Genomic DNA, 17,159 nt, shown 5'->3' with positions numbered 1-17,159 from the left:
CATCAATACCTAATTTATTGAGAGTTTTTAGCATGAAGGGTTGTTGAATTTTGTCAAAGGCCTTTTCTGCATCTATTGAGATAATCATGTGGTTTTTGTCTTTGGTTCTGTTTATATGCTGGATTACATTTATTGATTTGCGTATGTTGAACCAGCCTTGCATCCCAGGGATGAAGCCCACTTGATCATGGTGGATAAGCTTTTTGATGTGCTGCTGGATTCGGTTTGCCAGTATTTTATTGAGGATTTTTGCATCAATGTTCATCAAGGATATTGGTCTGAAATTCTCTTTTTTGGTTATGTCTCTGCCAGGTTTTGGTATCAGGACGATGCTGGCTTCGTAAAATGTGTTAGGGAGGATACCCTCTTTTTCTATCGATTGGAATAGTTTCAGAAGGAATGGTACCAGTTCCTCCTTGTACCTCTGGTAGAATTCAGCTGTGAATCCATCAGGTCCTGGACTCTTTTTGGTTGGTAAGCTATTGATTATTGCCACAATTTCAGAACCTGTTATTGGTCTATTCAGAGATTCAACTTCTTCCTGGTTTAGTCTTGGGAGGGTGTATTTGTCGAGGAATTTATCCATTTCTTCTAGATTTTCTAGTTTATTTGCATAGAGGTGTTTGTAGTATTCTCTGATGGTAGATTGTATTTCTGTGGGATCGGTGGTGATATCCCCTTTTTCATTTTTTATTGCATCTATTTGATTCTTCTCTCTTTTCTTCTTTATTAGTCTTGCTAGCGGTCCATCAATTTTGTTGATCTTTTCAAAAAACCAGCTCCTGGATTCATTAATTTTTTGAAGGGTTTTTTGTGTCTCTATTTCCTTCAGTTCTGCTCTGATTTTAGTTATTTCTAGCCTTCTGCTAGCTTTTGAATGTGTTTGCTCTTGCTTTTCTAGTTCTTTTAATTGTGATGTTAGGGTGTCAATTTTGGATCTTTCCTGCTTTCTCTTGTGGGCATTTAGTGCTATAAATTTCCCTCTACACACTGCTTTGAACGTGTCCCAGAGATTCTGGTATGTTGTGTCTTTGTTCTCGTTGGTTTCAAAGAACATCTTTATTTCTGCCTTCATTTCATTATGTACCCAATAGTCATTCAGGAGCAGGTTGTTCAGTTTCCATGTAGTTGAGCGGTTTTGACTGAGTTTCTTTCTTTTTTTTTTTGAGACGCAGTCTCACTCTGTCACCAGGCTGGAATGCAGTGGTGCCATCTCCGCTCACTGCAACCTCTGTCTCCTGGGTTCAAGTGATTCTCCTGCCTCAGCCTCCTGGGTAGCTGGGATTACAGGTGCGTGCCACCATGCCTAGCTAATTTTTTAGTAGAGACAGAGTTTCACTATGTTGGCCAGGCTGGTCTTGATCTCCTAACCTCCTGATCCACCCGCCTTGGCCTACCAAAGTGCTGGAATTACAGGTGTGAGCCACTGTGCCCAGCAGCTCATTTCTTCTTAAAAAAATAAACCAGGCTGGGCACAGTGGCTCAGGCCTGTAATCCCAGCACTTTGGGAGGCTGAGGTGGGCAGATCACCTGAGGTCAGGAGTTCAAGACCAGCCTGACCAACATGGAGAAACCCCATCTCTACTAAAAATACAAAATTAGCTGGGCGTGTGGCGCATGCCTGTAATCCTAGCTACTGGGGAGACTGAAGCAAGAGAATCGCTTGAACCCAGGAGGTGGAGGTCGCAGTGAGCCGAGATCGTGCCACTGCACTCCAGCCTGGGCGACAAGAGTGAAGCCCCATCTCAAAATAAATAAATGAATAAATAAATAAATAAACCATAGCTGGGCACAGCGGCTCACGCCTGTAATCCCAGCACTTTGGGAGGCTGAGGTGGGTGGATCACCTGAGGTCAGGAGTTCGAGACTAGCCTGGACAACACAGTGAAATCCCATCTCTACTAAAAATAAAAAAATTAGCTGGGTGTGGTGGCGGGCGCCTGTAATCTCAGCTACTTGGGAGGCTGAGGCAGGAGAATTGCTTGAACCCAGGAGGTGGAGGTTGCAGTGAGCTGAGACTGCGCTACTGCACTCCAGCCTGGGCGACAAGAGAGACTCCATCTCAAAAAATATATGTAAGTAAACAATAGCAATCACATATAATGATTTGAGGAAGAAATTACTCTCTTCAATGGCTATAGAGGTCACTGCCTTTTTGACAAAAACCACAGATGACAAAACCCAACACACCTTTCATCAGAGGACACATTATCATTTTATACATAATCAAGAAAGAAAAAAAACCTGCCAATTAAACTATAAAATGCCATTAACTGTCAGATACACCCTAATAGCAAAGATGTTAAAATGGGGGGAAAAGTGTATCTTCGACTCAATGAAATAATGTTAGAAATAATCACTATTGACTTTACTCTTTAATTTGAGTTTGGAAGTTAATACATTATTCAGCTGCTTCATGCCTTGTAGGCTGGATTCAATGCCATTATAAACCCAAACAGGAAAAAAAAAGCAAGAAAATAAGTCAAGAATATGAGAGACTATTTTCAAACTTAACTCATTCATGAGAACATTAAGACTACATTCACAGAGTAAACTGGCAACTCAAAACTCACATTGTATTGCCTGTATGCACAACAGATGAATGTGTAACTCATTTTCCCAGGGTCTGTTGCTATGGTTTGAATGTCCCCACCAAAACTCATATCGACATTTAATTGCCGATGTAGTAGTACAGGGAGGTGGGACCTTTAAGAGGATATTAGGCATTAATGGATTAATGCCATTATTGCTGGAGTGGGTTAGTTATTGTGTGAGTAGGCTCCTGATAAAAAGACGGCTTCGACCCCCATTCTCTGACTTGCATGCTCACTTCTGCCTTCTGCCTTTTGCTTTGGGATGACTCTTGCCAGATGCTGGCGCCATGCTCTTGGACTTCCTAGACTTCGGAACTATGAGCACAATACCCTTGGATTGTTTATAAATTACCCTATCTGTGGTATTCTGTTATAGCAGCAGGAAATGGCCTAAGACAGCTGTTTAATCAGTGAGTGTTCAGAGCATTTGATACTCCACTCAGTGCACACATTGTGAAGTTTAACAATAGCTTTACATTTTTACAGCACTCTGGATAAAAATTCAACTGAAATAATAAAACGTAGTACCCTCTTAACATGTGCCAAATTCAAAATCCTGATCCTCCTCCTGTCCAGTGAAGTTTGGTGCAGATACAGGTAGCAGGGGCAAGGACAGAAGAAAAAGACCAAGTGACTACTTGGTGCCAGGCCTGGGGCTAAGGATTTCCCACACCTGACTGTATGTAATCATCCCAACAACCTCCTGAGGCAAGCGCGCCTCCTTGCCCAGATGGGGAGGTGCCTGAGACTGACTAACTTGCTTACAGTGACCTGGCTAATGAGTGGTAGAGCAGAGGTTTGGAAGCCAGTTTATTTTACCCCAAATCTCACACTTTTCCCACAGGATCAGTAGACCTATCTGGTCCAAAACTATATGTAAGTACTGTGTTAAAGACATTTTTAGTCAGGCCCAGATGTAAACAACCTGAATGTGCTTACCTACCTTGTCCCTCCGAAGTCATACTCAGTTTTCAGGACTCATGGTAAGCAGTGAGGTGAGGTAAAGAGTAGGGAATTTGAGAAAAGGAAAAACGGCAGAAAAGAGCTCCAGAGATGATGAATCAGGCAGTTCTAACTTGTTTAGAACTCTTCACTAGAAGCAAAAAGTAAGCCAATGCCCAGGACCTCATGAGCTCAAGGCTGACATACAGTTACGAAGCTGAACATGTGCAGAGAAACTATAAGCTTCCCTCATCTGCTAAGATCATTCCCTAGAATTGAAGGCCCTGGCTGGGATCTGGCCCCACCTCTTACCAACCTGGTTGTGGCTATAACAGTCCAAGAGGTCATTGCTGATGTAGGCTTGCAGAACGGTCTCCCTCTGCTCTCCAGGATGGGATGTGGTCAAGCGCTGGAGCAAAGAAAAACAAAAGTAGTGAGACCTAAGTCTTATCATGGAGAAAAGTTTCTCATAGCAGGTGTGTTTTAAATGGCAGTATCAGTACCTACACATTTAACCAAACACAATAAGTAATATCCAGCTTGGGGAGTGGTGGCAAGTTAATCAGCCAACCAAAACGAGAACCTATGATGCGGGCCGGGCGCGGGGGCTCACGCCTGTAATCCCAGCACTTTGGGAGGCCGAGGCGGGTGGATCACGAGGTCAGGAGATCAAGACCATCCTGGCTAACATGGTGAAACCCTTTCTCTACTAAAAATACAAAAAAATTAGCCGGGCGTGGTGGCGGGTGCCTGTAGTCCCAGCTACTCGGGAGGCTGAGGCAGGAGAATGGCATGAACCCAGGAGTCGGAGGTTGCAGTGAGCCGAGATCACACCACTGCACTCCAGCCTGGGTGACAGAGTAAGACTCGGTCTCAAAAAAAAAAAAAAAAAAAAAAAAAAAAAGAACCTATGATGTCCTTCCTAATGAGTGACACAGGGAGCCAACTTATACATGTGAACTCTCCAGAGAAGAGAGGCAGCAAAATGCTCAGACTGTAAGTGTGCAGATAGGGAAGAGCTCATCCATGCCCAGAGAAGCATTTCTTGTATAAAGGGGCTCAGGAGCTGGCCCCTGCAGGATGGGCAGCCTGTTAACCAGCACAGGGGAGTGTGAGCACGGTGGGGGATAGGGAAGTGAGGTCTAGCTCAGGGAAGTACAATACAGGGCACGGTGGAGTGGGCTCAGTGGGAGGGGCCCAGGGCTGACTGTAGAGCACTCTGAATGCATGCCCTGCCAACAAATTCACTCTATCCTATCCTATTGGGAATGACAGAGTGATACAGCGCATGCATCAGTGTAGAGATAGCTGGCTAGAATTTTGTAGATTTTAGAAAGCCCTAAGTCTGTCATGTTGCTACAAGTAAAAATTTACACAATGTCCATAGGGCTAGAAGAAAACTTTCGTGTGGAGAGCATGTATAATGGGTATGTGCGTGTGCACATCGATGTGTACAGGTGTGAGGTGGGATACGAAAAAGCATGTCACAGAGTGAGCAAATATCCTTGCTTTTTCAGGAAAATCCTACTAGATAAAAATCCTGAGACTGCAAGCCCTGCTTGTAGCCAAAGAGAAGCTAGATGTGCAAGGAATACGCTAGTTCTTAGCGTGGGCAAGAGCACAGGCCAGAGCATCAGACGCCCTGGGCTGGAAGGAGAGCCGGGGAGGCCTCCAGAGCAGGCACTGCCAACAGACATGATGACCATGGCCAGGGTGTGCCTGGAATGTCACACTGGGGTGCTGCTACCCTTCCGTTGAGTTCACTGAGGTTGAAGCAGGGGCAAGAAGCCGGGTGGGGGCACTGGAGGGGGACACAGACAAAAACATTAGAAACCTGTTCACTTTTCCTGGTTATTCTGTGAAGATGTCACTCTCTCAGCAAAGGAATACCCTGTCTCAGCAAGAGGCTCAGGAGTAGCACGGACTGAGAGGAAGTGCAGCATCAGTAAACCAAGAGCCGCATAAAAGATGAGTTTGAGAGCTTGAGCAGAGACAGGCAAATGGCCAGGGAGGAAACGGCCACTGTGGATGACTCATGCTGCCCCACCCACTCTAGTCCCGACCCAAACAAAACCAGAGCAGACATCACTGCTTGTCCACAGGACTCTTCCTGTGGATCCTGGATATGTCTTCTGAGTCCTCAAGATGTATTTCAGGAAGCACTACCATAGAAGCATGCAAGTGAGAACTGTTTCTATCCACAGATGGGAAATTGCTAAGGACCCTGATGCCAAGATACCTTGAAATTCAGGGGTCCATGAAGGTGTCTGATGCTAATGAATTACAATGGACTGTTCAGTTAAAGAACTGCTGGCTCAACCAGTGTTGGCTTGAGTCGGCAGTTCTCAGTGTGGTCCAGGGAACCCTAAGAGGTCCCCCAAACCTTTTAGCAGGTCTGCAAGGTCATAATTTTTATAATACTAAGATATGACAATGCCTTTTTTATGATCAGTCTCTGGGAGGCTATATGAAGTGTGACACTGACAATCAAACACAAAGCAGATATGAGAATCCAGCTGTCTTCCATCAAGCCAGACATTAAAGACAACTGCAGAACAATGCTGCTCTTCTCACAATTTTATTGTTGTTTGGAAAGTAGTATTTGTCACAAAAAATATTATTTATGTTAACATGTCATTTATTATTGCTCATTTTAAATGAATTAATAAACATATATTTCAAATCTTCAGGTTTTTTTTTTGTTTTGTTTTGAGATGGGGTCTCGCTCTGTCACCAAGGCTGGAGTGCAGTGGTGTGATCTTGGCTCACTGCAACCTCTGCCTCCCAGGTTCAAGCAATTCTCCTGCCTCAGTCTCCTGAGTAGCTGGGACGACAGGCACCTGCCACCATGCCTGGCTAATTTTTTGTATTTTTAGTAGAGATGGGGTTTTGCCATGTTGGCCAGGATGGTCTTGAACTCCTGACCTCAGGTGATCCACCTGCCTCGGCCTCCCGGTGTGCTGGGATTACAGGCGTGAGCCACCATGCCCAGCCAAATCCTCTCAGTTTTAATTTCAAATGCTGTAAATATTGGTAGGTAAAAGTCACATAAATGAAAGCTCTCTGAGGTCCTCAGTAATTTTTGAGAGTGGAAAGGGGTCTGACACTAAAAAACTTGAGAACCAATTGCTGACTTCAACTGCACTCAATCTGAAGACTAGGCAGAAAAGTAACGATGAGGACCAGGACACTTCCCTTGGGCCCTGTGAACAGGAGTTCTTTCCTTGGCGCCTGTCCAGGGTGGCTGCATGGCAGTGCCTGAATACAGAACCTCTGTGGGACTGTAGGTAACCCTGACTCCACGCACTCACACAAGCAGAGTGGGGCTCATCGCCAGGAAAGGGCTACACGCAGGTGCAGTCTCCTGGGCCTTGAGATTCATTTATCTAACTCATGACATCACAATTGCCATAATATAGGATTTTCTAAAAGGAGGCCCAGGCTATCTTCAGAAGTGGCTTTTGACTTCCGTTCTTGATGTCAGTAGACAGCAGGGAAGAAAGATTTCTGGAAGATGGGTTAAAAGACAACGAGCAAGGTAGCCAGCCAAGAAAACCAGCACTGGTTTGGTTTTGTTTTCTAACTTTAAGACAAAGGTACCTACCCAGCGCAGAGCCTGCAACAAGAAGGCTTTCAAGCGGTCACTCCCCAAAATCAAATCCTTCTTCAGTTTCTCATAATCCAAGGAGGGCAGTAATGGGACATCCTTCAATTTCCTACTCAGCAACACAAGTTCAAAGAGAAACAAAAGGGCAAAAGGGCATGTTCGTTACCCCTCCTGAGCATCATGACACCCGAGCTAGAGCCTGCTGTTCCCCTGGGCTCCCAGCATGACCTCCCGAATTCCACTAGGAGGGCGGGCTGGGTTCTAGGCTCCTACCTCAGCTTCAACCAGCTCAGCTCTGCCTGTTCTGTTGGATGAACTTAGGTTCTGTTTAACGTTTTTCCTAAAACAAGGAGTCTTTGCCTGAACAGATTTAGAAACCCCTACATTCACCTTCAGCCAGACCTCCCTAGGATGGGGAAGAAATCACCTTGAGGGCATCATGACTTTCCACTGAAGTTCTGTTTAGAATTTTGGACATAGTTCAAAGACAATTAGCATCAGCAGGCCCCAAGAGTTCTACCTAAACACCTGAAGCCACTGTTCCTCTCAAGCCTGAGCTACTGGACCGGGGGAATATGAACGACAGTCAGGAAACAGGTGTGAAGAGTAGGTAGGTGGAGGCCGGGAGTGGGGGCTCACGCCTGTAATCCCAGCACTTTGGGAGGCCTAGGCAGGTGGATCACCTAAGGTCAGGAGTTCGAGACCAGCCTGGCCAACATGGTGAAACCCCATCTCTACTAAAAACACAAAATTAGCTGGGCATAGTGACATATGCCTGTAGTCCCAGCTACTCAGGAGGCTGAGACAGGAGAATCGCTTGAACCCGGGAGGTGGAGGCTGCGGTGAGCCGAGATCACACCACTCCGGCCTAGACAAGACACAGCAAGACTCCATCTCAAAAAAAAGAAAAAAAGGTAATTAGGTGGGTGGCTCAGCCCTCCGAGGAGGTAGAAGGCGTGGTCAGGAAGCAGCATGGGAACACAGGCAGGAGATGGGTTGTAGGACAATTTGCAGACCCTCCTCAGGGAGACCCCAAAGACTTCTGGGGAGCCAGGTTTCAGTGAGGAGAGACCTCGGATTTGAGATCCACACAGCTCCGACTGCCCCGCCACCCACCTTCGGTCAGCCAGAAACAAAAGAAATCACCTCAGCTTCCTTGTCGCTAAAAGAAGTGTCTTCATGTTTTGTTTTATTGTTGTTTTATTGTAGAAAAGGAGATGAGAGGGCATGGAAAAACTGGTGAAACTAAATGAGGTTTGCAGTCTAGTTCACAGTACTGTATCAATGAGAGCTTCCTCATTTTGGTGTAATACTACAGTATTAAGCTAAATGCTAAGTGTCGTATACGTATTAACTAATTTCGATCCTCACAACAATCCTATAATAGAACTACTATGATTCTCCTCATTTTGTAAGTGAGGAAACTGAGGCACAGAGAAATTAAATAAGTAATCCCCAGTCACAGGGAGGGTAGCAGGGGTGGGTTTTTAACCCTAGCAGTCTGTGCAGTGATACTACTGCCAAAGTGGTAGGAAAGAATAAAGCGTGGGGTCAAGGTCAGACTCAGGCAGGGCTAAGGGAGGAGGAATGCTGTGGGCATCTCAGGTGTGTGAGGAATCACACAGCACCCCTGTCCTCCCCTCCTCTCCCGCAAAGCTGGCTCAGAGGGTCCTAGAAGCCACCCTGGTCCTCATGCCCAAGTAAAAGGTTCTCAACTCCCTTGCCACCACAGCATCAGACACTCCCAAGGGGGACAGCCCAACTCATCAGGACAGGAGTGCTCAGGCATACAAAGGGCTGCCCATGGCCCTGATCACAGTGTGAACCAGCAGACAACATAAATTCAGACAGTGCAACACTCTGTGGATTGCACTATGATAGTAGATTAAATTCATTTCTATACAACACCATATGAACAATTCAACAGTTTTTTTCGTTTGAGGCTTCCTTACCAAAAGAATAGAATTAACAATATAAGCTGGCCAGGCGTGGTGGCTCACGCCTATATTCCCAGCACTTTGGGAGGCCAAAGCGGGTGGATCACTTGCGGTTGGGTGTTCGAGACCAGCCTGACCAACATGGAGAAAACCTGTCTCTATTAAAAATACAAAATTAGCCAGGAGTGGTGGCGTATGCCTGTAATTGGGAGGCTGAGGCAGGACAATCGCTTGAACCTGGGAGGTGGAGGTTCTGGTGAGCTGAGATTGCACCATTGTACTCCAGCCTGGGCAACAAGAGCGAAACTCTGTCTCAAAAAAAGAAAAAAAAAAATCACACATGCAATAAAAAATAATTCTAGTTTAACAATATTATTTATAAGTACTCGTATTTCCTTTAATATTCACATGTAGCTCTAGCTCAAAGGCATTCCTCTAACCTAGGCTGCTGAGTGTTTATTAAAGACACTTTGAATTCCCATTTTGCACATTGTTGTTCTCCTTAATAAAAATTCCTAAGAGCAGTTACTTACATGGGTGCCAAGGAGGCTCGTAACATGGTGGATGCCTGGGGTGAAGAGGACAGAAGAAAACAAACGGTGTTAAACACTGATAGCAATGCACGGATCCCAAATCACCCTAACAGCATGCAATCAACAGATGTGCAAGTTAGGTTTTTTTGTTTTTGTTTTTGTTTTTTTGAGACGGAGTCTTGCTCTGTTGCCCAGGCTGGAGTGCAGTGGTGCAATCTCGGCTCACTGCAACCTCCACCTACTGGGTTCACGCCATTCTCCTGCCTCAGCCTCCCGAGTAGCTGGGATTACAGGCGCCTGCCACCACGCCCAGCTAATTTTGTTTTGTATTTTTAGTAGAAACGAGGTTTCACCATGTTAGCCAGGATGGTCTCGATCTCCTGACCTCGTGATCCGCCCACTTTGGCCTCCCAAAGTGCTGGGATTACAGGCGTGAGCCACCATGCCCGGCCCAGATGTGCAAAGTTTTAATCCACCAGGATTCACCAACCAAAGTCACATATGATGTAAAAATCAACCCAAACTAAAGTTACACACCACTGATCCAGCTCACAGCCTACCCACCCCTGGTTTGATGTTACACCACTCCAAGCAAAACTCTAGAGGCTGCTCTGCCTATGGAGTAACCATTCTTTGATTCCTTTATTTTCTTTAGAAAAAAACAAAAACAAACAACCAAAAAAAAAAAAAAAAAAATCCTCTATAGAAAACGATGGGTTCTCCCTGACCAAACTCCCAGGGGCATTTCAAGCTGCCTAGTTAAATACATTATGAAGAACAAAAGCAATATGAATCATTATATTATTCTGGCTTTTTCTTTATTAAGATTTTCTCTTCAAGTATAAAAATGTGCACTTTGTACCAAGTCAAACACTCTACAAGTGTTTAAAAAACATTAACAACCCCTCTTCCACCCCACTCTCTTTTAATCCTGATCCTGTCTATAGGCAAAATCATCACCTACTTTACGGAGATTCTTGTCCCATTTATTGTGTGTGTGTGTGTGTGTGTGTGTGTGTGTGTCTTTTTGCCACTACAGGCAGTGCTGTATTAAGTATGTACTAAAATACATCTGAGAAACATATAAGCAGATACAGTGTGTGGTGCTTGTTTGAACTGACTCAGATAAACCAACTGTAAAAAGATATTTTGAGAAAATAAGGGAAATCTGAATATGGAGGGGACTAGTATTAGATACCAAGAACTGGTGTTAACTGTATTTGGTGTTGTGGCTATGTGTTTGTATATTAAAGCCTCTGATCAGTTAGAAATGTATATTGAATGATTTACAGGTGACATGACATGTTTGGAATTGGCTTTTAAAGAACTCCAGGGTGGAGGCAGGGAATAAGTAGAGAAGAAAGAAAGCAAGATTAGTGAAATGCCATTTATTGCTGAAGCTGGGTGAAGCTAGTCTCACTATATTGCCCAGACTGGTTTTGAACTCCTCGGCTCAGGCAATCCTCCTGCCTCAGCCTCCAGAGTAGCTGGGATTATGGGTGTGCGCCACCATGCTTGTACTTACTGATACTTTGTTTTGTGAGCTAAGCTAGACTTCCAAAATCTAGATCAAAGGGTATGTGATTTTTAATTCTGATAAACATTGCCAGACACCTGGCACTGAAGGAGGGCTTTCCTTTTTCGTTATCAGTACTGGAGCCTATCGCTCTAAAACTTCCATCAATTCAAAGGGTAGAAAACAGTTTACTTTCTTAAACTTTAGTGATATTGGCCATTATTTTTCAAAGACATTACCTGCTTTTTAACTTTGCCTTCATGCCTTATGTGATACCAGATTGTTTTCATGGATTTCAGTCTTGCTTAAGAAGGTCTACCCTACCTCAAGGTGATACACACATTCTCTCAATTCTTCTAACATTTTCATAGCTTTATTTTTTACATTTAGAGATTTCATCCTTCTGGAATTCATGCTACTGTATTTTCCTCTGTGGTGTGAGTGAGGCATGCAACTTTGTTTTCCTGTTCCCTGAGAGCCAGTTATGCTGCGCCATGTAAGTCCCACCCAAGCCATCCAATATCACCTCAAAATGCTTCCATCAGTAAGTCTTGCTTCCTCCCTATCTTTTTCTTCATCTCCTTTTTGTTCTTCCTTTTTAAATTAGAATGTGAACACTAAGGTGGAAGGAACATCATCTTCAGGCCCCAGAGCTCCCTACAGCCTGACACCAGCTGCTTTACACACTTCCTAGCCCTGGCAGCATCTCTGTGACCTATGAAATAAACCACCCGTTTCCTACCTCTGTTGTCTGCTAGGTATACATCTATCCTTAGGTTTATTTCTGGACTCTGCAGCCCCCTGCTACTCAAAGTGTGCTCCTCAGACAAGCAGCATCATCCAGCTCTCACTGGAAATGCAGAATTTTGGGTCCCATCCCAGACCTCCTGAACCAGAACCTGCACTTCAGCCAGGTCCCCAGTGGACATGCCTGCACAATAAACTTGGAGAAGCCCAACTCTGGTCCATAACAATTTTTTTTTCTTTTTTTTGAGACACAGTCTCGCTCTGTCACCCAGGCTGGAGTACAGTGGCACGACCTCAGCTCATTGCGACCTCCGCCTACTGGGTTCAACACAGCCAAACCACGCCCAGCCAAACACCACTTTTAAATGGCTCAGATCAGCCAGGCACAGTGGCCCCGGCCTGTAAACCCAGCACTTTGGGAGGCCGAGGCGGGCAAATCACTTGAGGCCAGGAGTTCAAGACCAGCCTGGCCAACATGGTGACACTCCATCTCTACTAAAAATACAAAAAATTAGCTGGGCGTGGTGGCACACACCTGTAGTCCCAGCTACTCGGGAGGTTGAGGCAGGAGAATCGCTTGAACCCAGGAGACGGAGGTTGTAGTGAGCTGCGATCACACCACTGCACTCCAGCCTGGGTGACAGAGCAAGACTCCATCTCAAAAAAAAAACAAAAACAAAAACAATGAAAATAAAAACTAAAATTAAAAAAGTGGCTCAGACTATGCATGTATATTTTTATACTTTTTAACCCTTGATTGTTTTAATAAAGAAATTACCTATTCCTGTTGTTGGCTTAAATAGTGAGTTTAGAAAATAAGTTTGAAATGTCATCTAAATTATTCATCTAGCTGGGCACAGCGGTTCACGCCTGTACTCCCAACACTTTGGGAGGCTGAGGCAGGAGGATCACTTGAGCCCAGGAGTTTGAGACCAGCCAGAGCAACATGATGAAACCCTATCTCTACAAAAAAAAAAAAAAAAATTTAGCGGGGCGTGATGGCGCATGCCTGTGGTCCCAGCTACTCAGGAGGCTGAGGTGGGAGGATTGCTTGAGCCTGGGAGGTTGAGGCTACAGTGAGCCAAGATCACACCATTGCACTCCAGCCTGGGCAACAGAGTGAGACCGTGTACCAAAAAAGAAAAAAAATATTCACTTAACACATTACAGAGACCAAGAAGCTAAGATAACAAGTCAGACTGGTCAAGTAAGGACATGGCCATACTAAAATATTAGCATGGCTGAGAGCGGTGGCTCATGCCTGTAATCCCAGTACTTTGGGAGGCTGAGGTGGGTGGATCACTTGGGGTCAGGAGTTTGAGACCAGCCTGACCAACAAGGTGAAACCCCATCTCCACTAAAAATACAAAATTTAGCTGGGCATGGTGGCGGGCGCCTGTAATCCCAGCTACTTGGGAGGCTGCAGAAGGATAATTGCTTGAATCAGTGAGGCGGAGGTTGCAGTGAGCTGAGATCGTGCCATTACATTCCAGCCTGGGTGACAAGAGCAAAGCTCTGTCTCAAAAATAAATAAAATATTAGCATAATATATAAAGAAAAATACTTGATAATTAGTGATATTGGCTGGTTATTTTCACAAATGAAATTTATCAACACTCTCCTTTTTCCGTAGCCAAAAAATGTTTTCTACCTTTTAAAACACTCTTTTGCTAAACTCTCTATCATTCTATTTGCCCTGTAAAGAAATTAGTTGAAAAGCAGTAATAATTGGCCCTTCCATGAGTACAGCCAGTCTGACAAACATTATTACAACTTTAGTATCTAATAGAATAAACAAAGCTGGAGATGGCTGTAGAAGGAGTGGCTCAGCATGCTCTCAATGAGAAAAGGCCAGCCAGGCAACACAGTGAGACTCATCTCAACAAAAAGTAAAAATTAGCCAGGTGTGGTGGTACACACCTGTAGTCCCAGCTACTCAGGAGGCTGAGGTGGAAGGATCACCTGAGCCCAGGACAGGAGGTTGAGGCTGCAGTGAGCTATGATTGTGCCACTGCATTGCAGCCTTGGTGACAGAGGAAGACCCTGTCTCAAAAAAAAAAAAAAAAAAAAAAAAAAAAAAAGGAGAGAAGGCTGCAGTATTTCATGCATTTGGCAAGCAAAGCATACCTACTGACTGCCCCCATCAGCCAGGTCTCTGCTAGGCGCTGGTGATATGCAGTGAAGAAAGCAAATGCCCTTCTCAGAGTGCTCACAATCCAATGAGGAGGATAAATGACTGAATAACTCCCCATGCCTCAGTTTCCTCATCTGCATAATGGTGGCACCAGCAGTACCTACCTCACAGGATTGTTAAGGAATTAAATTAGTTAAGAGTGGCCAGGCCAGGTGCAGTGGTTCACACCTGTAATCCCAGCACTTTGGGAGGCTGAGGCGGGTGAATCACAAGGTCAGGTGTTCGAGACTAACTTGGCAAATATGGTGAAACCCCATCTCTACTAAAAATACAAAAATTAGCTGGGCGTGGTGGCGGGCACCCATAGTCCCAGCTACTCGGGAGGCTGAAGCAAAAGAATCGCTTGAATGCGGGGGGCGAAGGTTGCAGTCAGCCAAGATCGCACCACTGCACTCCAGCCTGGGTGACAGAGCCAGACTCCATCTCAAAAGAAAGAGAAAAAGAAAAGAAAAAAGTGGCCTCTTCACTCTCTACATCCCCCAAAGTATCAGGTCCTACTGATTCCATCCCACAGCTGCTACCTTCTCTCCAATCCTTGTGCCAGGGGCTTCGTTCAAGACTTCTTCTCTCCTCTGAACTACCACGTTAGCTTAGTAAGGATGTACTCAACTGACATCTATTGAGGGCTCACTAGTCACCAGGCATGCCATTGTAGGAACTTTACACATATTAACTCATTTCATGCACTGTCATTTCCTTTCAGATTAGCAAACACAGGGACTGAGCAACTTCCCCTAGAACAAGAATCTAAGCAGGTAGTTGGGTCCCAAAGCCCACATTTGCTCTGCCCACTCCCCTGCTTCAGGTCTCTCCTCCAGCCCTCCTTCCACACTCAGCACAGGGGTCTTTGTAAAAATCGCATCTGCTCAGCCTCAACCCAGGCCCCCGCGAGGCTCTAGTCACCAGCTCCTCTCCCTGGCAGCCCCTTGCCCCCTTCAGCCTCCTTTACCCCCCATCCTCCAAGATAGCTCCGATCTTCCCTGGCCTTCCATGCTATCAGGAACCATTTCCAGCATCGCCGTCTACCATCCCCTCTGGGAGCATGGGCCGGCACTGATTTTCCTCAGCATCCCCTGCGTTCTCTGCAGCGTGCGCGGCAGCATTTTCCACACTGTGCACTAACCATGTTTTCTTTCCCTCTAGTGCTTCTCAGCTGGGAGTGGTTTTGCCCATAGGGAATATGTGGCAATGTCTGGAGACATTTTGGGTTAATAGCGGGAGTAGTGCTACTGGCATCTAATGGAGGACTGCCAAGAATGCTGCTAACCAACCCACAGTGCAACAGACAGCCCTACAACAAAGACATCAACAATCACAAGCCCCAAACCATCCAGCACAGTCAGAATCACCAATCACTAGTCAGAAAAATTTCCCTCACTGAGCTAATAATGAGTTCTGAACACAGGGTGGACTCCACCTGCTATGGAGGCTCTGACTCCAGCCCAAGTGAGTGCTGTCTGATTTCTAGGATTTCATGCTGAGAGCTCAGGGAAAGACCTGGCAGGCCTGGGGCATCAGAAAAAGGACTGTGCTCCCAATCACAGTGGTGTGCTCCCAATCACAGTGGTGGTCTCCCTCCCGTGGAGGTGTGCACGGGTGGGTGGTGGTCTCCCTCCCATGGAGGTGTGCACAGGTGGGTGGTATTCTCCCATCTGAAGAAGGCTGGGTCAAATGCAGGCGCACCCCTTTTTAGGATGCAGGTGAAGAACAGTGGAACAACTCATGTAGTAATCCATCAATTATTCACTGAGCACTTGCCCCGTGCTCCCTTTTAGGTTCTCTGGAACCTTTGGGTAGGAAAAATAAATGCCTACCTAAGCCAAGGGGAAACAGCTGCATTTCTGCCCCCATCCATCCCTTCTCAGCCACAGGAGGACCTGGGGCCTGCCTCTCAGAGTAGCTGCTCTCCCTGGCTGGTGTCATGATGTGGGGAGGTGGGCAGTGGGGCCACACCAAGCCTGGGACAGCTCTTGGTGACTAGCAGGATGGGGACTTCCTAAGACAAACCAGCAGGAGGTGTCAGGTAAAGAAAGCGTTCCTGGGTCCGATCTAACTGGAGACTGGATTCCGCAAGGGGAACAGTTCTTCCGTGGGACTTCTCGGGAGTCTCCTGTGTGCTGCTGTGCTGGGAATCTCACTGTACGGCAGTTCACAAGCTTATTAACTCCCAGGCTGTTTGGCTGTGGGGCAGGGAAATCCTGTGGGATGGGCATTTGTGGGCATAGGATGGGGCAGGGGTGTGCAGGCCAGTGAGGGGCAGAAAGTAAGTGTGGGGGCTAGACCCCAGCAGAGGCTGCCAGTGAGCCCCCGAAGATGAGGCTATTTCTGCCAACCCCTTCCTCTCTCCCTACTCACATGGACTAACAGAGCGTTGTGGCTGGGCAGGCTGTTCACGGTGCACGTGACTAATGAAGGTAGGGCCCCTTGATCTCAACAGAGGTTCAAATGCCCACAATGGAACCCTTGAGGCAATACCTCAGCCAGGGGACTGGAGAGGCGACGGAGGCCCAAGCCAGAGGCACATCCCCATCAGATGGGGAAGTGGCTGCTATGGCCAGCTTTTTTTTTTTTTTTTTTTGAGACAGAATCTCGTTCTGTTGCCCAGGCTGGAGTACAGTGGCATGATCTCGGCTCACTGCAACCTCCGCCTCCCGGGTTCAAGCAAATCTTCTGCCTCAGCCTCCTGAGTAGCTAGGATTATAGGTGTGTGCCACCACGCCTGGCTAATTTTTGTATTTTTAGTAGAGACGGGGTTTCACCATGTTGGTCAGGCTGGTCTCGAACTCCTGACCTCGTGATCCACCCGCCTCGGCCTCCCAAAGGCTGGGATTACAGGTGTAAGCCACCACGTCCGGCCTTGCCAGCTTTTTAACGAGAAGGGGCACTTGCACGAGATGAAAACCACTTCACCCTAAGGTGATAACGGTGTTGAAAAAGACAGTAATATGATCGGATGCCTGTAAGACACCTGAGTCCTTCCTGGAACATGAAGGGTACAAATAAACAAGACACAACCAGAAAGGCCACTTCAGATCCCATGTGACAAATGACCAGTAAGGTAAGAGCTTTAAGACCAGTTAGGAAATGTG

General features: G+C 46.1%; 1 protein-coding gene across 14 annotated transcripts in view; it reads right to left on the bottom strand.

The window, feature by feature from the left end:
• The window catches only part of ARMC9 (armadillo repeat containing 9), a 203,459-nt gene that overhangs the window by 134,747 nt on the left and 51,553 nt on the right, over positions 1-17,159 (bottom strand). For all 14 annotated transcript variants that reach the window (XR_010122244.1, XR_010122243.1, XM_063645291.1 and 11 more), the window contains 3 exons: positions 9,614-9,648; positions 7,141-7,252; positions 3,853-3,945 (listed from right to left, as the gene is read on the bottom strand). Coding sequence is in view for 12 of the 14 variants with exons in the window: in XM_063645291.1 (XP_063501361.1) it covers positions 3,853-3,945; positions 7,141-7,252; positions 9,614-9,648 (240 nt within the window). In the remaining 2 variants the exon portion in view is untranslated. The remainder of the gene's footprint in view (positions 1-3,852; positions 3,946-7,140; positions 7,253-9,613; positions 9,649-17,159) is intronic.

This window comes from Symphalangus syndactylus, chromosome 8 (assembly GCF_028878055.3).
Source record: "Symphalangus syndactylus isolate Jambi chromosome 8, NHGRI_mSymSyn1-v2.1_pri, whole genome shotgun sequence".
Lineage (NCBI taxonomy): Eukaryota > Metazoa > Chordata > Mammalia > Primates > Hylobatidae > Symphalangus > Symphalangus syndactylus.
This window is presented reverse-complemented; position numbering and strand designations above follow the sequence as displayed.